General features: G+C 46.3%; 1 protein-coding gene across 5 annotated transcripts in view; it reads right to left on the bottom strand.

Moving 5' to 3' along the window:
• Positions 1–850: 850 nt before the first annotated feature.
• Positions 851–23147, bottom strand: part of EXOC3L4 (exocyst complex component 3 like 4) — a 44083-nt gene continuing 21786 nt past the window's right edge. For all 5 annotated transcript variants that reach the window (XM_019481560.2, XM_014596463.3, XM_019481561.2 and 2 more), the window contains 5 exons: positions 18481–18595; positions 15003–15125; positions 13965–14117; positions 11310–11431; positions 851–6942 (listed from right to left, as the gene is read on the bottom strand). In XM_019481560.2, coding sequence (XP_019337105.2) covers positions 6780–6942; positions 11310–11431; positions 13965–14117; positions 15003–15125; positions 18481–18595 — 676 coding nt within the window. In that variant the 3' untranslated portion in view covers positions 851–6779. The remainder of the gene's footprint in view (positions 6943–11309; positions 11432–13964; positions 14118–15002; positions 15126–18480; positions 18596–23147) is intronic.

The following is a 23147-nucleotide window of genomic DNA, read 5'->3' as shown; positions in this document are numbered from 1 at the left end:
CAGCTTAAATTTGGGACCTTTGAGAACAGTCTTTCCACAGCAAAAACCTCTCTTGCCTGAGGTGCTTGAATCATAACACAGAACAAAGAGGGCCCAATCCCATGTTCCAAGCATGACCCAGGCTTCCACTGATCTCATTGGGAGCTTCAGATGCTTGGTGTCTCTGAAAATCCAGCCCTTTGCTTCTCAGGTTGGAGGCCCAGCTTGAAGCATGCCATGCTGGAGGTCTCTTCCAGCTGTAATGTCTATGAAATCTCAGCATCCCCCTGTTTGTATTTAGGCTTCATTTCACCTCTGCTGGTATGGAGGCAATTAAACCCACAGGGTGACTTATGCCCAGGACAGGGATGTAGTACGTTCAAACAGGGCAGAAGAGCAGCTCTAAATTGCAGCTATTTCCCATAGACAGCCAACCTAGATTGTGGGAACATTCAGAGTATCCCCTGGGTGCTATCCTAGCCCTAATGTGAGTTAGGCACCTCACCACACAGGTGGAAAACAAGGGCTGTTGGAACATGCTAATTAGTGTGCTCCAGCCAGTCTCCATGTCTCGTGTATCAGCATCCCTACACTTCAAAATGGTGGCAGGGGGGCTTTAACTAAAACTTGTTCAACAAGCTTTAATTCAAGTGCCCCTGCTTCCATTTTGAAGCATGGGAATGCTGCAGTGCTTTAAAGCACCACTCTCCCCCCACTCCCACAGCACATGTAAAATCGCCCTTTCGTCTCAAGGGTAAATGCAGATGAAACCACACTTCTTTACAACCATGAAAGGCACATAGATTTGTTAGGCCCCAGCTCAAGTCTGGGTTCGTGCCCGGTATGCAAAGGCCAATAAAGATACCAGGGGTGAAAGTATAAAGAAGATTTATTGCTAGCAATAGAAGGTGCAAGCGGAATAATTTCACAGAACAAGCACACTAGATTTAAAAAACTAAGCCCTTTTATACAGGAGTTTTTAAACCTTCATAAGCATCCTTGTTTGCTAATTGGCTATAAAGGAGTGACACAAGGAGTTCTTTACTGAGCATGTCTCTATACCTGTGTTTTAGCTATGTATCTCATTAACATACATACATGTTTCATTAGCATATCTTTTGCCCACCTAGGGGTATGATTTTTAGTATTTTAATGAGCTCTTTGGCCTAGTACTCTGATTCTGCTTTTGTTTTCAAGCCCCCTTTATCTAAGACTGTCTCTTCCTTATCATTGCAGATGGGCATTCGTAACATAACATTCACTTTTGCTTATGCTTTGCATAGTAGTTTCTAGGTCAAACCTCACAGATTCACAAGTCAGAGAGCCTGTAGGGACTGTAATGCTCCTATATCTTTATTTCCTGAATGATACAAGTTATAAAATGGCACTCAATAGATTCCTGAAATATATGCACATATGGTTATTGAACTACAACATGTCCTTAGGAAGGCACCCAATCTTGGTTTCGAAGAGTTCACATGATGGAGAATTTACCACATCTCTTTCTGAGTTGTCCTGGTGTCTAATGACTTAGATAAGTAGGTGTACTTATTTCTTGTCTGCTCGGCATGTGCAGTGCCTTTAGCCTTTTATTAATACCCACTGTCCTCAGGTACTTCACTGTATGTAGGTGGACACATGGATAAAAAATGAACTAAGGCTCATCACTAGTTTTACTTCAAACTTAAAAACTCAGTTACTAAAAAAATAATGATTGAGGCAATGCTTCATCCACATACATCAAGCTAATGGCTAAATCCTGAAAAATATCCCTGAAGTCTTTTTCAATATATGGGGCTCTGTAACAGGGCACCCTAGCCCTGTTACCAGAAAGCAAGCTGGTCCCTTTAACACTAGAACTTTCTGGGCACAGCCTGCTGGCAGGGTAGGAGTTAAAAGCTGAGCCTTGCCAGCTAGTCAGGTGACCAGAAGGGGGCAGGCCAGAACTATAAAAACCCTGGGCTGAGCTGGCAAATAGGGTCTTGGCAGCAGAAGGGGTGAATTCCTGATGACTCCCCAAGAAGCTGCATCATCAGCACAGGAAGAAGCATAGCAGATGGTGGGAAGCAGAAGCACAGAGCCGTGGAAAAACATGAACTGGCATATTGCCTTCTTTAACTTTATTTTTTTGGTTATAGCCCATGGGCTTACAGTTTGTGATTGACTGGTAAATTGCTGGTTTGTGGTTGAGGCTGTAGGGGAGGAGGAGCCCTCATTAGCACCTTGGGGTGCAATCATACAAAGGGCCCAGTGCACTAGTGACTGCAGCCGTATAGGGTCAGTGGCCCAGAGCTGGATGCAGGACTTTGAATCCAGGTCCCAATGGATGGATCTTGGCTAGTAGCCCAGGCTATAAGAAAGGGGCCAAGCCTGAGGAAGCAGAAGACCCAACAACTTGGCACCCAGGGGCACAGCATGGAAGAGGGCCAGCAGGCCTGGTGCCACAGTGAGTGCAAACGGAAGGCCACGGGCCCAGACAGTATTAAGGAGCTAGAACTCAAAGTCAAACCCTACCTGGTGGATTTAGGCTGGTAGGCCTAGCTAGAGAAAGACGGGGGAAAAGCCCATGGTGGCTGAGAACCCCAACACAGAAGTACAATAGGCAGTCTCCTGCTTGTAAGAACATCAATACAATAGTTACATCAAGACATGCCAGGTGAGTAAAGGTGGGATACAAAACAAAAATACAGAAGTGAAATATTAAGGGACATCAAGGGTGCCCCTCATAGGCTGCTAGATGCTGCTGGAGAGGGAAACCTATTACAGGCTCTTAGGACTCAGATGGTATGGAATAATGTCTGTACAGCAGCTATAGCAGATGTATCTTTTGTTTAAAGTCTGGATGTAATGAACTGGATCCTCAGTTTGCATAAACCAATGGTTCTCAACCTTTTTAGATGTGGGGCACCCCATGATAGACCCAAGGTACTCTCTGGAAAGTGTCAACTCTTATTTTCCACTTGTTTTTTTATTACAGAAAATAACAGAAGTTTTTCTGTTGCAAAGAACTCAGTGCACAACAGGTCAGGATGGTTTTAACCGAATGGCTTATTATTATAAATCTATGGGTTTATCATGTGAAGCCTGTTCGCACACCTAGTAGTGCTCCCATCATGTGGCCCCCCCACAGCATCCTGAAAGCATCTCAAGGCACAGTTGCAGGGTGCTGCAACACCTTGGTTGAGAATCACTGGCAACAGTACCATTACATTTAAGTCAACGAAGCTACACTGATTTACATCAGGAGGTACATGGTCCCACTAGGGGGAATGCCTTACTGGATCTGGTATTGGCAACGGGGGATGACATGGTAGGGGACCTACAGATCGGTAGCCATTTGGGGGACAGTGACCACCTAATAATAGAATTCACCATAAGACGTCGAGTGGGTAAGGTAACTAGTAGGGTGAAAGTGTTAGACTTTAGGAAAGCTAATCTCAATGAACCCAGGCGATTAGTCAAGGACGCACTGCAGAGTAGGAGTTTTGAAATGATGGGAGCCCAAGAAGGGTGGCTGTGCCTTAAGGAAACGATCCTTCGGGCACAAAGCGAGATGATCCCCGTGCGAGGTAAAAGAGGGAAAGGGGCCAGGAGGCTTCCCTGGCTGACCACAAAAATCCAGGGCAGCCTAAGGGCCAAAAGGGGAGCACATAAAAAGTGGAAACAGGGAGAGATCACCAAAGACGAATATACCTCCTCTGCTCGTGCTTGTAGGGAGGCAGTTAGATGGGCCAAAGCTACCATGGAGCTGAGGATGGCATCCCAAGTAAAAGACAACAAGAAATTGTTTTTTAGATATATAGGGAGCAAAAGGAAGGCCCAGGGAGGAATAGGACCCCTGCTAAATGGGCAGAAACAATTGGTGACAGACAGGGGGGACAAGGCTGAACTCCTCAACGAGTTCTTTGCCTCAGTGTTCCTAAGAGAGGGGCAAGACAAGTCTCTCACTGGGGTTGTAGAGAGGCAGCAGCAAGGCACCAGACTTCCATGCGTAGACCCTGAGATGGTGCAGAGTCACTTGGAAGAACTGGATGCCTTTAAGTCGGCAGGCCCGGATGAGCTCCATACGAGGGTGCTGAAGGCACTGGCCGACATCATTGCTGAGCCACTGGCGGGAATATTTGAACGCTCGTGGCACACGGGCCAAGTCCCAGAAGACTGGAAAAGGGCCAATGTGGTCCCCATTTTCAAGAAGGGGAGGAAGGAGGACCCGGGGAACTATAGGCCAGTTAGTCTCACCTCCATCCTTGGCAAAGTCTTTGAAAAAATTATCAAGGCTCACATTTGCGAGAGCCCGGCAGGACAAATTATGCTGAGGGGAAACCAGCATGGGTTCGTGGCAGGCAGATCATGCCTGACCAATCTAGTCTCTTTTTATGACCAGGTTACGAAACGCCTGGACACAGGAAGAGGGGTGGATGTCGTATACTTAGACTTCAGGAAGGCCTTCGATACGGTATCCCACCCCATACTGGTGAACAAGTTAAGAGGCTGTGACTTGGATGACTAAACAGTCAGGTGGGTGGTGAATTGGCTGGAGGGTCGCACCAAGAGAGTCGTGGTGGATGGGTCAGTTTCAACCTGGAAGGGTGTGGGCAGTGGGGTCCCGCAGGGCTCGGTCCTGGGACCGGTACTCTTCAATGTCTTCATCAGCGACTTGGACGTGGGAGTGAAGTGTACTCTGTCCAAGTTTGCAGATGACACAAAGCTATGGGGAGAAGTGGACATGCCAGAGGGCAGGGAACAGCTGCAAGCAGACCTGGACAGGTTGGAGAGGTGGGCAGAAAACAACAGAATGCAATTCAACAAGGAGAAATGCAAAGTGCTGCACCTAGGGAGGAAGAATGTCCAGCACACCTACAGCCTAGGGAATGACCTGCTGGGTGGCACAGAGGTGGAAAGGGATCTTGGAGTCCTAGTGGACTCCAAGATGAACATGAATCGGCAGTGTGACGAAGTCATCAGAAAAGCTAATGGCACTTTATCGTGCATCAGCAGATGCATGACGAATAGGTCCAAGGAGGTGATACTTCCCCTCTATCGGGCGCTGGTCAGACCGCAGTTGGAGTACTGCGTGCAATTCTGGGCGCCACACTTCAAGAAGGATGCGGATAACCTGGAGAGGGTCCAGAGAAGGGCCACTCTTATGGTTAAGGTCCTGCAGACCAAGCCCTACAAGGAGAGACTAGAGAAACTGGACCTTTTCAGCCTCTGCAAGAGAAGGTTGAGAGGCGACCTTGTCGCTGCCTATAAGTTCATCACGGGGGCACAGAAGGGTATTGGTGAGGTTTTATTCACCAAGGCACCCCCAGGGGTTACAAGAAATAATGGCCACAAGCTAGCAGAGAGCAGATTTAGATTGGACATTAGGAAGAACTTCACGGTTCGAGTGGCCAAGGTCTGGAATGGGCTCCCAAGGGAGGTGGTGCTCTCCCCTACCCTGGGGGTCTTCAAGAGGAGGTTAGATGAGTATCTAGCTGGGGTCATCTAGACCCAGCACTCTTTCCTGCTTATGCAGGGGGTCGGACTCGATGATCTGTTGAGGTCCCTTCCGACCCTAACATCTATGAATCTATGCATCTATGAATCAGCTAAGAATCTGGGCCAAGTTGCTGCTGGTGTCTGCCTCACACTTGCATTCATAATATCAGTGACAGATCATAACGGCCTCATTAAAAGGAGTTTCCAGGAAGAGCAAGGGCAGAGGGAACATGAAAAGAACTCCCACCTTCTGCTCTGATATTGCTAGACTCTTATAGCTTCACCATGAGAGAGCTCTGGGCTAAATCATGATCCCTGCATGCAGTCTGACAGTCAAAGGGCCCACTACTATGGCTCACTACTCAGGACTTCCAGTTTTTACACTGCTTCTAGACAACTCTGTAGGGCTGCAGTCTCCAGGGTTGTGGGTGAATTCCTTCTGATCAGATGTAGATGAAAGCCACCTCTGGGTTCAAGCTGTGCTAAATCCACTAGCCCCACCCATGTCTCTATACGTCCAACCCTGAGCATTCCCATCTCATTTTACTCAGCTGTGCCCAAGGGATGAAGAGCACCTGCACACTTCCATCCAGCAGTGGGGAACTCTGGTTTCAGTCAGGCTTCCTCCTACAGAGTACAGGACTTGGGCCTCTGTACAAATGGCAGGCCATGCCCAAGGGAACCCATGGTTGAAATCTGCTGAAGTCCGTTTCACTCCTGGTGATCTTTTTGCTGTGGAAGCACTTGCAGTTCAGTTTTAGAACAGAGGCTAATGACCCACTCCCTGGCATGTCAACTCTGCTGCAGTGTTTGATCTGTAAGGGAGGGCATGGAGGCAAGTTCCAGCCCTGCCTGCCCACTCTCTGCCCTTTGTTGATGTGAGGGCAGCACTGGGTACAGCTCTAGAGTGGGGGCTGGGGTCTTGTTTTCTCCTGGGTGTCTCTACAGGCATATAGTCCAAACCTTAGCCCAACCTCAGTGAATCTGTCACGGCCCTCTCAGATCTTCTGAACAAATGTGCAAACAGGAAAGCATAACTATCAGCAGTACAATAAAGAGAGCAGCCGTCCAGTGATCAAACCCAAGTGTGCAGCCTGACATGTCCTTTTAGACAGAGTAACAGTCTTGCTTGGAGAACCTTTCTGTGTAGTCCCAGTTTATTGGCTCCTCTGTTGTGTTTACTTTCTGGGCCAGAGAGTCCAGTTGTGCACTTGAAATAAAATGTTGCACTGGAGGGGCAGTTAGGAGCAGGAGTTACTTTAGGAATGTGAAGCCCTGGAAGGAATTGGGGAAGTCGATTTCTGTAGGTTAGCTGGTCTTTAAAGGCAGCTGACAATAGTTGGAGTCTCAATCTCAGCAAAGAGTGCCTCACCAGTCTTGATTTCTGCATCTTCTTTGAGATTGCCCAAATGCTGAATAATGTTCTCTCTTGTCTTCCTCCAAAATCCTCGGAGGGCGAGAATAGCTACAATATGTTCGTTCCTGTGAAAAGCAAAACAAAATTTTTCTTGGTGACTGAAAACCTTGTAAGAAACCAAGTAACAACAATGCTCTGCATTAAGGGAAGGCAAGTTGAAGTATCTGGGCTAGTTTCCATCCCTCCATTGGTGTTCTTTGCTAATCATCCCAAGAGCATTGCAGAAGGGCCTGGGGGACTGAACACTCTGGGACAATGGTGTTTCAGTGACACTGCATAGACTAAGAATAAGGATCTTTAATATCAAAAGCTGGAGGTGTCCAAAAGGGTCTTTTCCCAGTCAACTGGGAGTTCTGCCTCTGCAAGACCTGTAGGGTCAGGCTGCTGGACAGGGGTTAGTCTGGAGGCAGACTGCCACTCTGTTACTACTACTCTCTTATTCTGTGGGGGTGCCTTTGCCTTCTGCTAGTTTCATCATGAGTAAGGCTAGCAGGACAGGGCTCGAAGACTTTCAGAAGTATAGAGACAAGTTCAACATGTCAATGAGAGATGGGCACCTGACAGCTCTTTGTGCTTGTGACAATTTCCTTCTTGATGCTTTTAGATGTTAAAATGTGAAACCTTCAGCCTCTCACCAAGCTTTCCTGAGAAACAGAAGGCCTTTTATATTTAACAATTGATAAATAATGTCAGCATTAATGCTCAGGAAGTTGACAGGCAGTAATTAGATTTCAGCTAGTAGAGAAAACACAAGTAATGGGCACTGTTCCAGGAGTGTGTGCGCATATGGATACAAAAACTCTTCTGGGACTCTTACCACCCCAGGAAAAGAACAATCTGAGGTATGACACAAAGCAATAAAGGGTTGGTAGGCTCTGCCTGGTTTTCAAAACTTATTTCTAGAGATTATGCTACTCAATGGGTGCATTTACACGTGACAGCACATCGCCATAGCAATGCGCTATGGCGACATAGCATCTGTGAGCAAGAGTTGTGATGCTGCAGCTACGTCTCTGTAGCCATGTGCTCCTCTGTTATAAAGCGACATAGTGCCTAAAAATAACCATGCACAGCACTCACAGCACAGTAGGGGCTGTTACCTCACCATCTTAGTACTTCCAAAAGGAAATACTAAATGACAGTTCATTAACAATGGTGCCTTAGAGGCACATGTAGTCGTGCCCAGTATGGCTAGAATGCAAACTGAGCTGACGACCCTAACAGTCTATTTGTAGTTTGGATAAAAACTATGGAAATTGCCTCTTTTGAGGCCTCCGGGTTTTTCTGAGATTGGATTTTGAGTTGCTGGTTTCAATGGGTGCCTGTTAGGGCTATGCGAAATTTTGCCAGGTGTTTTATTTTGAAGCTGTTTCGATGCATTTTAAGCTTGAAACAGCAAAATCAAAACTAAGCAAAAGCCTTTGCAATGAAACAAGGGCACTCAAAATGTTTTAAAAGTTTTTAAATATTTTGAATTTAGAAGCCGGTCTTACTTGGCTTCAGCGCCTGTCCCAGCTGGCAGTGGCAGCCTCCTCTCATCCAGTGCACAGATCCAGGGGCCATGCCTCCCAAGAGGAGTCCAGCACAGCTCTGCAGCCCTGCCAGGGGTGTGGGACCCCGGATCTGCCTGGTGCTGGATGCGGGCTGTGTCCATCGTCATTCCCAGGTGGCAGCACCAGCTTCCAGTCATCCAGCATGTAGACTGGGGGCTCGCACCCCCAGAAGAAGTCCGGCACAGCCCTACAACCTTCCCGGGGATGCAGGTGGGCCCCTGATATGTGCGTTGGATGACAGGAGACTGCTGCTGCCAGCTGGGACCAGTGCTTAGTGCAGCCTGTGCTGAGTGCTGCGAAGACTGCTATCATCTGGCACGCAGATTGGGGGCCCGCATCTCCCGGGAGGAGTCTGGCACAGCCCTGCAGCCCTCCCAGGGGTGCGGGTGGTTCCCCGATCTGCGCGCCACATGACAGGAGACTGGTGCTGCTGCCTGGGACCAGTGCTGGGTGCAGCCCATGCCCAGCACTGGGAAGACTGGTGCTGCCACTGGCCCCAGCCAGCAGCAACAGCCCAGGAGGGCTGCAGGGCTGTGCCAGACTCCTTCTGAGGGGCATAGGCCCCCGATCTGTGCACTGGATGACAGAAGGCTGCCACTGCTGCCTTCGGCCAGCAGCAGCACCAATCTTCCTGGTGCTGGGAATGAGCTGTACCCAGTGCCAGTCCCAGGTGGCAGCAGCAGCTTCCTGTCATCTGGCACAGAGATCCGTGGTCCTGTGCTCCCAGGAGGAGTCCAGCACTGCCCTGCAGCCCTCTCGGGGGTGCAGGTCTCCAGATCTGTGGGCCAGATGACGGGAGGCTTCTGCTGCCAGCAAGTGACATGAGTCTTGCTTGTCAACACCTTGAGGTGCAGTTTCCAAGAAATCTCTGCACCTATGTCCTTGAAACTTGGCAGGCTTTATGCCCTCAGAAGGGGCTACCATCCCTGCAAGATTCATCTGAATCAGGCAGGAAATGTTAAAGTTTTAGGCATTTCCATGATTCCCCATTATAGCCTATGGGTGAAACATCAAAACAGTGTCAAAACAGCGAAACAGTTTCGATTAAATGAAATTGAACAGTGCTTTTGAAATGAAACAGAACTCAAAATGAAACACTGTCCCATCAATATGAAACTTGAAAAATGAAATGGTGCCGTTTTGCACAGCCCTAGTGCCTGTGCGCATGTGGAGATGCTGCTCCAACGTGCTGTAATTACAGCACGTTGGAGCAGACTCAATTAATTGAATCTGATGGAGCATGCTAATTAGCATGCTCCAGCGGTCTCCACTTCTTGTGTATTAGCGTGCCTGCACTTCAAAATGGCGGCAGGGGCGCTTGAACTTAAGCTCATAGAATGAGCTTTAGTTAAAGCACTCGCATTGCCATTTTGAAGTGTGGGGACGCTGATACACAAGACACTGTGGGTGCCTTAATTAGAGCAGCTCTTGGAGCTGCTCTAAATAAAGCATGCCCACCCCACCAGCCCGTGCAGCACGTGTGAAGATGCCTAATGGCTGCCTTTATACATGCTCAGGGACAAAAGGAGGAGGCTGTTTTAATTAGAGTGGTGCCTGGACAGCTGCTCTAATTAAAACAGCTCCCTATCACATTAATAAACTATCACATTAATTAAGCCCTTGCACATTTCTAAATGGCTGCAGGATACTTTATTTAAAGCTCATTTGACAAGATTTAGATAAAGTACCCCTGAAGCCATTCTGAAACACATGGGGGCTTAATAAATGTGACGGTAAGACAATGCTGGAGCATTCGAATTAGAATGTGGAGCATGTAGGGTGCACATCTATAGGCACCCTACATACTGTATGCCACTTCTGGGCTATGAACAAGCTGTAAAGTTTCTGCTTAAATGAATCACTGGTCAGATAAGGCCTGGTTGTAACGCCATCTGACTGTGCAAACTGCTGCAGCTGGTTTTAAAACAATTTTTTAAATGTATGTGTTTAAAGCTTCATTGTTTGGTTAATATACAGATGTCATTAAACTCTACTCTTTTTTGTACTCATATAACACAGTAACCATTCTATTTAGAGTGAAAGTAACCTAGATATGGAGCAGACTTCTTATCTAGTGATGGAAAAATCAATGGATAGGTTACAAAAGTGACTAAGGACATGGACTCATATCATACTCATAAACTACATTGTATAGGGATGCCTCTAAAGACCACAATAAAAATATATATCAAGGTGTAATCTGTTGCTTAACTACAGTAATCACTGAGGACTGGATTGTTATCAGACAGTCCCCTAGTCATCTTTGGGGGCTGTGCCATTTAAAGCAAAAGCCTAAATTCTGTCTAATTCTGGGGCACTTGAGAAGCACTCGTATGACTGCTACCACTGGGTCCTGGCTCCATCCAAATGTTCCAGCAGTATTTGATCTATTGGTGTATGTATTTTTCTAGTGAGCCAGCTATGTGGAATCTAGCAGGTAAATTAAATGATAAACTTCAGTGTTGTCTTGGAAGGATCTGTACTCTTGTTCTCAGTGGATTGCCTACATATGTGGACTTTGTAGAGAGATGTGTTGAAGAGGAAGAAGCCCTCTTTTATTCAGTTGTCCACTTATAGATGAAAATAATTTTTAAAAACACCTTCCAACATTGCAAGTGCAATTTTGAAACCACAAGAAATGGAGGGCAAACAAGAGAGCAGTTAAATCTGGCCCATGGGCCATATATTTGACACCCCTGAAATAGAGTAAAATGGAAAGGGATGGGAAGTGAAACCTACATATCTTAAGCTTTATTTGGTCCTCTGTTACCAACCAGTAAAAAGAATTGTACAGATGCATGCAGAGGTAAGAAATGTGATTTGTTATTCTGCTCGCAGCACTTTGCAGTGAGAAATCCTCTGATATGAGCTCTACATACCTCAAATCTCGATGGCGCTGACGCATTGACTGAAGGTGTGCCTGGATTTTTTCTTTTTTCTTCTCAGAAATGATATCAGCAATGACAGATATGGCAAGAGAAAGCTCATCAGAATCGGAGCCCTAGGAATAAGAGACTAGATGATGATGACTGTCTACACACTGCATGTTAATGAGAAGCAGCAACACCTAGAAAGTACATTTTCATCAACATTCGTTTAACACAGTAAAACACACATCATTTCTGTATGCTGAGTATCAAGTACTTAGCAAAAGGTTCGCCTTATCATGCTTATTTTATAAAAACTCCTGGAAGACCATTTTAGGCTGGACATAAGGAAAAACTTCTGTACTGTCCTAGTCCCCAGGGCCTGGAATAGACTCCCCCTGGAGGTGGTGCAAGCACCTGCTCTGGATACTTTCAAAAAACTCTTGGATGCCTATCTTGCTGGGATCATTTGACACCTGCTGACTTCCTGCCCCTTGGGCAGGGGTTTGAACCCTATGATCTTGTGAGGTCCCTTTCAGCCCTAATGTCTATGAAATAATAAGGAAGGGCAGTCATAGCTGGCTCCAGGCCCTGAAATGAATCCATGGCCAACAGGATACTCTGACTTGAGTCTCCTTTTCTAGCCACTAGGTTGGGCACCCTCCTCACACATGCAGAAATACCTGGCAAAGGATGGGTCACATTGGAGTAATAGCACATCTCCACTTTATGGCACCACTACGGGGAAAGGGTCAGCAGCGAATCAGGGAAATGAAAGATGAGTTAGCCTTAACATTTTAATTTTTCGATAGTGCACTGGTAGGTTTCGCTGGATTGTGAAGTGACCAGTTTGCCCAGTGAGCATTTGCCTGCAGGAGTCTTGTGCAGAATGGCAAAGAATGTAGGAGGCACTAGGGCAGAAAGGGAAGCCATTCACATGCTGCTGAGACCTCCCTTGTGTAACTAAGTAGGGGCCTGGCTTTGCAATCCTCTAATTGTATGAGTGACACAACTTCAATGGTACTGGTGGCACAACTTCAATATGACAAAAACATATTTTTCATATATAACCTGCACCTTTTCCACCTAAACCAGCTGGTTAAAATTGGAGTGTACAGTATATGCAAAAAAACCCCCAGATCCCTATGGGATCCCCTCTGTCTCACCTATCAAAGAGCCACTAATTTTGGTTTGTTAATGATCAAGACTGGGATTTGCAAAAGATCCAAAACAAGTTAGTCATTTAAATCACTTTGTCTGAAAATCCTAGCCCTGGTATTCATTATTCATGAAAGGGACAGTCAGCCATCAATTCCTTCTGACCTCCCCAAGACTGAAGGGTCACCTAGCAAGGCCCCAGTTTCTGACTCCCCTGGCCTCCTTCCTACCAGAGTATTTTTTCTACTGGGCCTCACCATTGCTACTCCTGCTTTATCTCTGTCAGCTGCAGCACTGGTAGGAGCACTTAAATTGCCACCCTTCCAAAGTTGGAGGAAATCCCTGCAAGTCTCCACAAAGCTACTTTCATCACCTTCCTTCAGAGCCCTCATTAAAACTCTCCTTTGCCACATGGCTAATAGAACACTTGACAGTGGTCAGGAGAGTGATGCGCTGTGGCTACAGCCTGTCCTGCTGACCAGTCCTGTCTCATTATTTCCTTGTGTTCTCCTGTCTTTCTGTGCCACTCCATCATCTCTTGTCTTGTGCCTACATTGCAAGTTCTCTAGAACAGGGAACATTTTAGTTCTGTGTTTGTACAGCACCTAGCACAATGGGTCGTTAGTCCATGACGGGAGAACCTAAGTGCTCCGGTAACAGAAATAAAAACAACAGCAACCAGTGACCACCAGAGCCTTGACTACTGAGCCTCAGCAACAGAAACCAGTAACCACTAGAGCTACTGGCTGAGCTGACCTAGTGATTGCAATACAGACAGTCCTCAGGCTTACAACACAATTGGTTCCTGAAAACCGCATCTTAAGTCGAAATATTGTAACTCAGAACCAATTTTCTCACACTAAACAATGTTATAAATGGGGGATTGGATCCTGAACAAGGCCCGATACCCTATTTTCACCAAAAATACCCCAGAATTTTGTACTCAATCAATTATAGATGAGTAATATAGCTACATTAATATATTTATATTGTAAATAGCAATCATATTGATTTGGAAGGACTTCTTTGAGGTGACTTTGCTGGACTTTTTGAAAGGCTCTTGGTTAGACTTTTTGAAGGGTTCTTGGCTGGAGTCTTCTCAGGAGTCCTGGCTGCAGGTTTTTCTGGAGTCTTGTCTGCTTTCTTAAAGGAAGTGTCCAAGGAAGTTTGTTCTCCAGGAAGATGTTCTCCAGGGAGATGAGCAACGCAGCGAACTTGTTCGCTGGCGTGGCATTGCGTCGGATCAAGTGTTGTAAGTCAAAACTGGCATTGTAAAGTTGAAACAGGGTGTCAATTTATAAACATTGTATGTGTGGAACATTGTAACCGTAAGTCGAGGACTGCCTGTACTGATGAATTTTAAGAATTTTTCCCTCTTGTAAACATAGCCCCAACAAACAAGACCCCCTAAAGCTTTCCCCTATGTTCTGTAGTTTCATACATCAAGGCACCATGATACCACCAGCTGGAGGAAAAGTGCTTAATGAGGCAATGAGAGGATCTACCTACCAGATCACTGAGTGTCTCTGTTATAACTGTGGCTTCTTCTTTCATTTTTTTGCTCACTTTCTGCCGCTGGGAGCGTTTTATTTTTTTTCTTGGTTTGAGGGCCTGTGCAATGTATTCTCTCACCAAGTACCTGTGAACGTCGCGTAGAAAATCCTGATTTAAAAAAAAAAAATGCAGGAAAATGGAGTGTGAGAGTCTGAGGGTAGCTCATGAATTCCCTCACAATAACCGAAGAGGCAGGTGAGACTCATGAGCTGAGTACGCTAATCATTGCATACTAAACTGCAGGCTTAGGAGTCCATCCTGAGCGGCACTCAAGAAAAGCATTCAGCACAGTGCGCAGATGGTTCTGAAACAAACACACGGCTTGTGTTCCCTTCCATCACTTTCTATCAAGGCAAGAAGCTAAGAGAGGGAACAAAGAGGAGCTGTATAATTACCAGCAGTCTCTACTCCAAAATGGTCTGTGATTACATGTTGGTAATTTGGCTCTTCAGTAGCAAATGGGGACATTTGGGACTGTTTAATAATAGGTTTGGATGATGCCTGCAGATTTTAAATTTAGAGCTATTGTTACTTACCCTCTAATTTCACAATTGTATAGATATATATGGAGTGTATAACATGCTAAAGTAATCACTGCATTCAAAGAGTAATATTAACCAGTGCTTTTGGCTCCTCTTTAATGAAACCAATTCCCTTATTTAAATTTTAGAAAGAAAAGTATATGATACTTATTTCCATGACAAAGCAAGATAATGACCTTGCAAACTCTCAAATAAGCAATCCTTATTTATGTCGGGTTTTATGTACGGATATAAAAAGATATACATGTATCTTTGTATTCTCTCTCTTTTGTGCATGCATGCATGCACACACACACACTCTCTCTCTCTCTCTCTCTCTCTCTCACACACACACACACACACACACACACACACACACAAACAAGAGTTCAAAGTCAGTCTATATTCTGGAAGGGAGTACATGACATTTTGCTGTAACTCCAGGGCAACTGCATAGGGAAGGAACACATACCTTGTTGGTAGGCTGCCTCAAATAGTTTAAGTCTTGGGAATACTGGACAGTGGTTGACAGTATTGAGTTCAATATTTCATCGCTTGATACCCAGGTTTTGCTCAGAATTTTCTTAAATAGTGGCTGGAAAAGACCAATTCACTAATATTACAATAGTAAAACCTAGTCATAATATTGCTTAACAACAATTACTGTGTCTGCTTGGTGCACAGGGCACTGTTCAAACTACACATGAGCATATGGGCTAACATTCTTCCAAGTGACTTTGGGGCCAGATCCATCAAAAGACTTAGGCATTTAAACTAGGAGTCAGAACTGAGCCCCTCAGCCCAAACCTGTGACCCTGAAAGCCACTGGTCAGCAGTCGCCTAACACTGGAGGTGTCTACACTGCACAGGCACCTCACTTGTGTTCCCACCTGAATCCATGATTGAAGCATTCCTTTGCCTCTTTCTCCTGATCCACTGGCGTCTCAGAGTACATGAACCAGGGCACGTCTACACAAGATGCTAGGAGCACAGTAGTCTAATTCTACTGCGCATTAGCATGTCGTGGTGAAAGCTGTGCTAATGCGCAGTAGAATTAGTGTGCTGTACATTAGCATCATGTAAAAATGTGTGGTGGCACTACTGTCCAATAGCACTGATTATTTAGTATTACAGGTACTAAACTTAATGCATTGTAGTTACGGCACAGTAATGCATGTGTAGACGTGCCCACAGATTAAGCCCTACATAGAACTGGAGCATTTTACACAGTGGTGAGGAACTTTCACTTGGGGTTTGAGAGCCCAGACTCCATTCACTGCTGCTGGAGGGATTAGCTCCCACCTCACCAGAAAGTGCCTTGTGAGGATAGTGCTGAAGGTAGAGGCACTCACCGTCTCTCCTGTTGAAGCCAGGCCACTGTGTAGGAAAGAATCCAAGACCCATTGGGCTGGAGCGATGAAGTAAAAGTGAGTGTGACTCTCAGGCCTTGTGGTAAGTCACTTACTGAAGAGGGGGAATATATGCACAAATGCATGCATCTTATCCAATGGCTGTTCCCCATAACAGCCTAGGCAATTTTCCAAACCCAATAGACCCAGTAGGCACCTCCCTGTTTCTTTAGGTGCCTAAGTAATACCTCGAAACACCTGGCCCTCAGAGCCTAAACTCCACAGACGTTCAAGACTTAGGACTGTAAGCATGAATTACCTTTTTTTAAAATTTGCCCTTAGGTTCCTAAGTCCCCTGAGAAAAGAATCCCCTGGGTGCGTAGCCTTCTGAGCCCAGCCCTTAATTCAATGAACCCAGAGCTCTCAAAGAAGTCAGCCAGGGCTTTGGGCATGAAAAGAAAGCAGACCTGGGTTGTGAGTTATACACAAGCACTGCTCAGACATGTACTTTGCAGCAGCACAGATTCCTAGGGGGAACAGTGAGAAGCCACTGTTAAATGTCAAGGAGAGTAGAGCCTTGGTTTTGGCATATGCTTCACTTGGCTAAGGTATTAAGGATGGATAGTGGATTTCCTTGCATTGTGGTTTCTTTAATTCCCTAACTGTAATTTTTTAGATAAATGAAAATCCTTTGCATCAGCCGGTGAAAGCTTCAGGATGAAGAGGCAAATTAAAATGTTAATCACAGGAAGCCTAAGTGGAATGTAAGAGCAGCTGACTGAGCCCTGTAAGAGCCCACTGATGCCTGCTGCTTCTTCACATAATGTACCAGGTTCTCAGTTGACACAGCAGCACTGTCCTCACTGATCTGCACCATCTGAGGGTGTGATCCATTATGCAGAGCCAAGCATGCTGGAAACCAGCCCAGAAACTCACTTCCCATGCCTCTGTACTCAGGTGTTATCCAGAAAGAAATCAAGATATGATAGGGCAAATCTCTCCTGTGAGATGGCTACCTCTGCTGCCTGGGGATTTCATTTGAATTCTCTTCTATCATTGATCTGGGCTCAGCACATCTGCCTGCAGGTCTTCCCTTCTTGTCTTCATGCTAAGGGCTAAGCCAGAAATTCAGCCTGGTCCTTCTCCCCCTTGCTATGCTGCCCAGGGTATAGGATGCTCCTGACATGCACCCCCATGCCCTCCTCTCCTCCCTTTAACCACTGAGGGGTTTTCTCATCATCTCATAAGTTCTCCAGAATTCTCCAGAATTCATGCAGCTGTGCCAAATAGCACTGTCCTAACCCAAACACCTCCTGTGGCTCCTGGTAGGGATTCTCTTGAGGGTCAAGTTCAAAATTTCCTCCCTCTTTAATATTGTCTTTATACCCACCCCCAACTTGCCTGCCAGTCTGTGTCTTTCTAGCTCTCTCCTTGTGAGTTCCCTCCCAAGTAACTCCTGTTTAAGTCCTCCCTCTGTATTCCCAGTCATCTGGAACGCTATCCCTGCATTGTGCTGTCTCAACAACTCTTTTTTTTGAACGTCATCATCAAATATAATTTTTAAATTATTTAAAACCTTGCTTAAGTCTCTTGACTTTGTTCCTTCCTGATCATCCATAATGGGCCTCATTCAAAGCCTACTGATATCAATGGCAAGCTCACTGGCTTTAGAGGGCTTTGGACCTGGGCTGTGTCTAAAGGCTTTATTCAAGGTTTTATTTCACTTGCCAAGCTGTATCTTGGCAGCCCTTGTGTCCTGTAGTTTATTCTCTGTAACTAAAGAGCGAAACTCCTTTCTGACACACTAAAAGTATTTCAATAATGTGGAGATCAAGTCTCAGTCTTCCTCCTTATTTTTTCCCACAAAGTTCTTTTACTTCTGAGCACTGCATACGCTTTTTGCATCCAAGTACAATCCCTACGCCATCTGTGGTATCTCTCCTTATACTCTTTCTTGCCTATTTATCACATTACATTTCTGAGGAAATTCCTATTTAAGGGACCTGGAAAAGTCAGTCAGCAAAATAAACAACTTGTCATTTCAGGCTGTCATTTAAGAGGACTTTGCTGTTTCCTTGATGAAATATCCCTTTTCCTCTGAAAACACATTTGAAAAAAAGTGCCTTTAGCAGAATAGACTCTTTTCTAAGTTTAATCTCCTGTGATAAGTTTTTCATATGGGTGCTGGTAATTCATCATGATGGCAGACATGCAAATAAATACAGCTAAATAAACTCTTAGAAATATGTTGTTTGTTAAAGAACCAAATTCATCTCTGGTGTGACCCCACTGATTTTATTGGGTCTTTGCCAGGGGTGAAATTGGAATGCCTGAAGCCACCCAATATACATTGTTGTTATTGTTGCTTGAAAATGAATGGTATCAATGTCTGTAATCGAAAGCCTTGAAAATAGGGGAGGTGTGACATGGAACTGAGAAAGTTCTAAATCAAAACTAAGCACAACACATTTTGAAATTAGCAACAGATTGCCTTCCCCAAAATGAAGTACACTCTGTAGAAATGAGAATAAAGCCAAAGATACCAGGCTCAGCTACAGCCAGCGAACATTGCTAGTGCCTGGGTGCTGAGGGTCAGCTTACCTGTGTTTTCACTTCTAATTTATTTAAAAAACATTTTCTGAAATTCATTGTCACATCAGCCAGAATCTTTTCCAGTTCCTTAGTGTCGGCAGCAAAATTGGTTTGTAAGCCCGTTCTAGAGACAGAGAGAGAGAACCAATGGTTTCATGTTTATCTGCATAAAGTTACCTTTCTGTGGGCAGTGTAGCCAAGTGAGTTTAACACCTCTGGCTTTGGACAAACATACTTCTTAAATGTTGGAATAGGGAAGAGGCACAAATCTGCTGTTACGGTGCCACTGTTTCACCTCCATACTCCTGAAGCAATACAGGATAGCTCAGTGACTCTAACTGTAAACCTGAATAAGAAATGGGGTTAGCATTGCCATAGTTTTGCTAGGCTTGTGGATATAACAGCCATATCATAACAGATTAATTATATCAGTATCAGTTAATACTGATACAATAATTTGGACTGTTTGTTTATACCCTCAGGGATTTCTAAAGGAAATGTGTGAATTTCCAGTACGTTTCCTTCTCAAAAACTATATTGGTTATAAAGAATTGCTCCTTTAGTACAGTGGTAATGTTACTTGAGGGGAGCTTGAGCTCTAATGAAGATATTGATCGTCTGCATCTTCTTAAGACAGGAAAGTTCAAATCCCAGTGTTATGTGTGAGTTATGAATGGGATTGATAATCTCATACTTATTTGCAGTGCAGCCCGCTATGTGCAAAGTACTTTCCAAGTAAGCTTTCTAGTTCTGAGGATTTTATGATCATAGAGACAGGTAAAGGGGTTTGGGAAGGAAAAAAATCTATAAACCATTTATGTACAAATCAACTATTGATTATATGTAGCATCTCCTACATATAACATCTTTCTGCACAAGACAAATTGGGTGAATGGAGCAAAGATGAAAACATGCAAGATGTTAATTTTGGAATATTTAATATATTTAATATGATGAAGTGAGGGGGGAATTCAAGGAGGAATAAAGTTAGGAAAGTTGGGTAAAATTACAAGCAACCAGGAAGCCTTGTGGGTTTGAGAAGATCCTTCTCATATTTCCCTTATTGTAATTGCTCTGGTGCAAGTCACTCTAAGAGACGTGGAGGCAAGAACAACAAATCGCTAAAAGTCCCCTAATTCTGGGGTCGGGGCAGGGAAGAGCGCAATTTCACCGAGTTGCATTAATTTAACTTCATATTTTTTTATTTTTCAACCACTTAACTAAATTGGTACAACAGGCCATGTAGGCACTCATTTTAGGGCCTTGTGATGCCTTACACTGTGAGGCACATGAATGTTGATAGGCTTAGTGCTAGCTTGGAGTTGGGAGCAGCCGCAGCTTTGACTTGAGTGGCACATCTGTGGAGAGTGGCCACACCTTAACTGACCAGGAGCTGGGTTGTGCAGATCAAGAGATAAGCCTGTCCTGGAGTGGCATAACTTTGTGCTGAATAATGAGTGCTTTAAGCCAGCCTTTCTCACATGCAGATTGCAAGAATATATGAAAAGGTCACGAACAAACTTTTAAAATGGATCAACAACTTTAAAACTGGATTCTCCTTTAAAGGAGAAAAACATGGGAAACTGTGGCTTTTCTCTTGCAGACTGGCAGAGTTGCAGCCTGCAAGGGGCTGCTTGCCCCCACACTCCCAGCCCTGCACAACATCCCCTACCTTACACACTAGAGCCTGGGACCTGAGGGCAGTGGGTTGGGAGTGCAGGGCATGTGATAAGAAAAGCTGATGTTTCTTAAGGTTTAAAACCCATGCAAAACCTGTAAACCTTTCACTGAACCAGTGCAGAAAGCATGAGGGGTTTCTAAATTTCACTACAAAGAAACAAGGTTAGGGGAAATATCATAAACACTTTCCACATTGCAAATCTTTCCCTAGTGTAGGAAATTTTTGAAAATTTTTGAGGGGGAACCCTGCTTCCCCCAGCAAAAAAGCAAAACAGCCCACATCCAGAATAAACCACTGGTTAGGTGCTCACCTAGTATGGAAGCCCTAGTTTAAGGATGGGTGGGCAAGCAGGGCATGAACCCCAGGCACTGCATAAGGCAGGGATGGGGAGGAGAGATACCAGCTACCAGGGCACCTCACCTTCCCACTCCCTCTTCCCCCCTCCCCATAACCAGCACCTCCACCACAGTGGCTCCAGCTCTGGCAGCAGGGAGGGTAGAGAAGTGAGGGCAGTGCCTGGCTAATTCACTGCACTGGGGGAGATGTCACACCCTTTTCTGCTGCCAAAAAGCAGTGTTTTTTGGCTGCTTGACAGACATCTCCCCCAGCAGCAGTGAACCTCCGGCTGCTGCAGTGTGCACTGCTGCTGCCATCCTCAGGCCGCAGTACTGGCCAGTTATACCTCTTGCCTGGGTGAACATCTGAAAGAGGAAGAGCTGGTTCTTGAGTTGGGTTCTTGACTGTAGTGGAGTGGACAGGCTCTTCCTCACTTTCTCTGGCTCTTTTTTGTTTGGAGCAGAAAGTCCATCATAGAATCACAGAAAATTAAGGTTGGGAGGTGCCTCTCGAGGTCATTTAGTCCAAACCCCTGTTCAAAGCAGGACCATCCCCAGCTAGATCATCCCAGCCAGGCTTTGTCTATCCAGGTCTTAAAAAAACCTTCCAAGGATGGAATCTTTGGAAAAGATTCGGAGACCTTCAATGATTTGGGCAGTTCCTGCCCACTGCTGCAGGGAGCTGGAGCTGGACTCCGAGCTGGTAAGTAGGGGGCGGGGGAGGGGAGTCTGGAGGAGGGGGGAAGGGATCATGGGGGGACCCTGCCAGGCCCCATCACCTGCCTGCTCCCCCAGCCCCCCCGACCCCTGCCTACTCCCCCAGGCTCCCACGGCTGCCCTGCCTGCCCCAGCTCCCAGTGGTTTAAAAAAAAGCCCCCACTCACTGGGTGCTGCCAGGCAGGGGGGAGGGGGATCACTGCTGCCCCCCACTATCCCACACTGTGTGTGGGGGGCTCTGCCACAAGCCCCCCAAGTCCCCCCCAACCCCCTATGGCTGCCCTGCCCGGCCCAACTCCAGCCCTTTAAGAAAAAAAAAAAGAAAAAAATCCCAGGGCTCACCAGCTCCTGCAGCGGTCTCAGGGCTTCAGGGGCTCATGGAAGAGCCCCCCACATGGCACAGGGCAGCGGGAGGCAGCGGGGATTGCCCCCCCCCCGCCGGGCAGGAACCGGTGAGTTTGGGCTTTAGGGTTTATTTTTCCATAAAGGGCCGGAGCTGGGGTGGGCAGGGCAGCCATGGGGGGGCTGGGAGAGGGGGCGCAGGCTGGGGGGCTCATGCAGAGCCCCCCACACAGCGTGGGGCAGTGGGGGGCAGTGGGGATCGCCTGGCAGCACCCAGTGAGTTGAGGCTTTTTTTCCCAAGTGCCTGGAGCTGGGCCGGGCAGGGCAGCCATTGCCAGGCTGGGAGGGCGGGCAGGGAATGGGCCTGTCTGATTCGGAGATTTGGAGATTTGGTGGCAACCGAATCTCCAAATCAGATTCAGCTGAATCGATTCAGGACAGCAATTCAAATCACCAAATCAAACCACTGTCCCCTGAATCGGCCGAATCTGAATCCGAAGCGAATACTAGGCGTTGCACAAGCCTACTGCAGCCTACATCAGCCCATTTCCCTCAGCCTCTCCTTATGTCATGTTCCTCAGCTCCCTCTCACCATTTTCATTGCCCTCTGCTAGATTCCCTCTAATCTGTCCACATCCTTTCTGTAGCAGAGGGCCCAAAACTGAACACCGTACTGCAGATGTGGCCTCACCAGTGCTGGATAGAGGGGAATAACCACTTCCCTCAATCTGCTGGCAATGCACCTACTAATGCAGCCCGGTATACTCTTTTGCAACAAGGGCACACTGTTGGCTAATATTGAGCTTATTGTTCACTGTAACCTCCAGGTCCTTTCCTGTAGAGCTACCACTTAGTCAGTCAGCCCCCAGCCTGCACTGGTGCATGGCACTCTTCCATCCTAAGTGCAGGAATTGGCACTTGTCCTTGTTGAACGTCATGAGATTTCTTTTGGTCCAATCAACCAATTTCTCTAGGTCTCTCTAAATCCTAGCTCTACTCTCTAGTATATGTACTACTCCCCACAGCTTGGTGTCATCTGAAAACTTGCTGAGGGCGGACTCCTTCCTTCCTTTCCTCAGGATCCTGAACTCAACCATGCTGTGGTCACTGGTGCCTAAGTTGCCATCCGCTACTACATTCCCCATCAATTCTTCTCAGTTTGTGAGCAGCAGGTCAAGAAGAGCACGGCCCCTAGTTGGCCACTCCAACACTTGCACCAAGAAGTTGTCCCCAACACTCTCCAAAAACTTCCTGGATTGCCTGCGCACTGCTGTATTGCCCTCCCAGCAGGCATCAGGGTGACTGAAGTCCCCCATGAGAACCAGGGCCTGTGATCTGGAAACTTCTGCTAGCTGTATGAAGAAAGCCTCATCCACCTCATTCTCCTGGTCAGGTGGTGTATAGCTCACACCCACCACAGCATCGCCTTTGTCGTTCTCCCCACTGGCTGACCTTAATCCAGAGACTTTCATGAGGTCTGTCTCCAGTTTCATACTGGAGCTCTGAGCAATCATGCAGCTCTTTTACATAAAGTGCAACTCCTCCTCCTCTTCTTCTCCCATCCTTGTCCTTCCTGAACAGTTTATACCCATCCATAACAG

The sequence above is a fragment of the Alligator mississippiensis genome, chromosome 2 (assembly GCF_030867095.1).
Source record: "Alligator mississippiensis isolate rAllMis1 chromosome 2, rAllMis1, whole genome shotgun sequence".
Classification (NCBI taxonomy): domain Eukaryota; kingdom Metazoa; phylum Chordata; order Crocodylia; family Alligatoridae; genus Alligator; species Alligator mississippiensis.
Note: the sequence above shows the minus strand (reverse complement) of the source record. Positions and strands in the feature narration are given on the sequence as shown.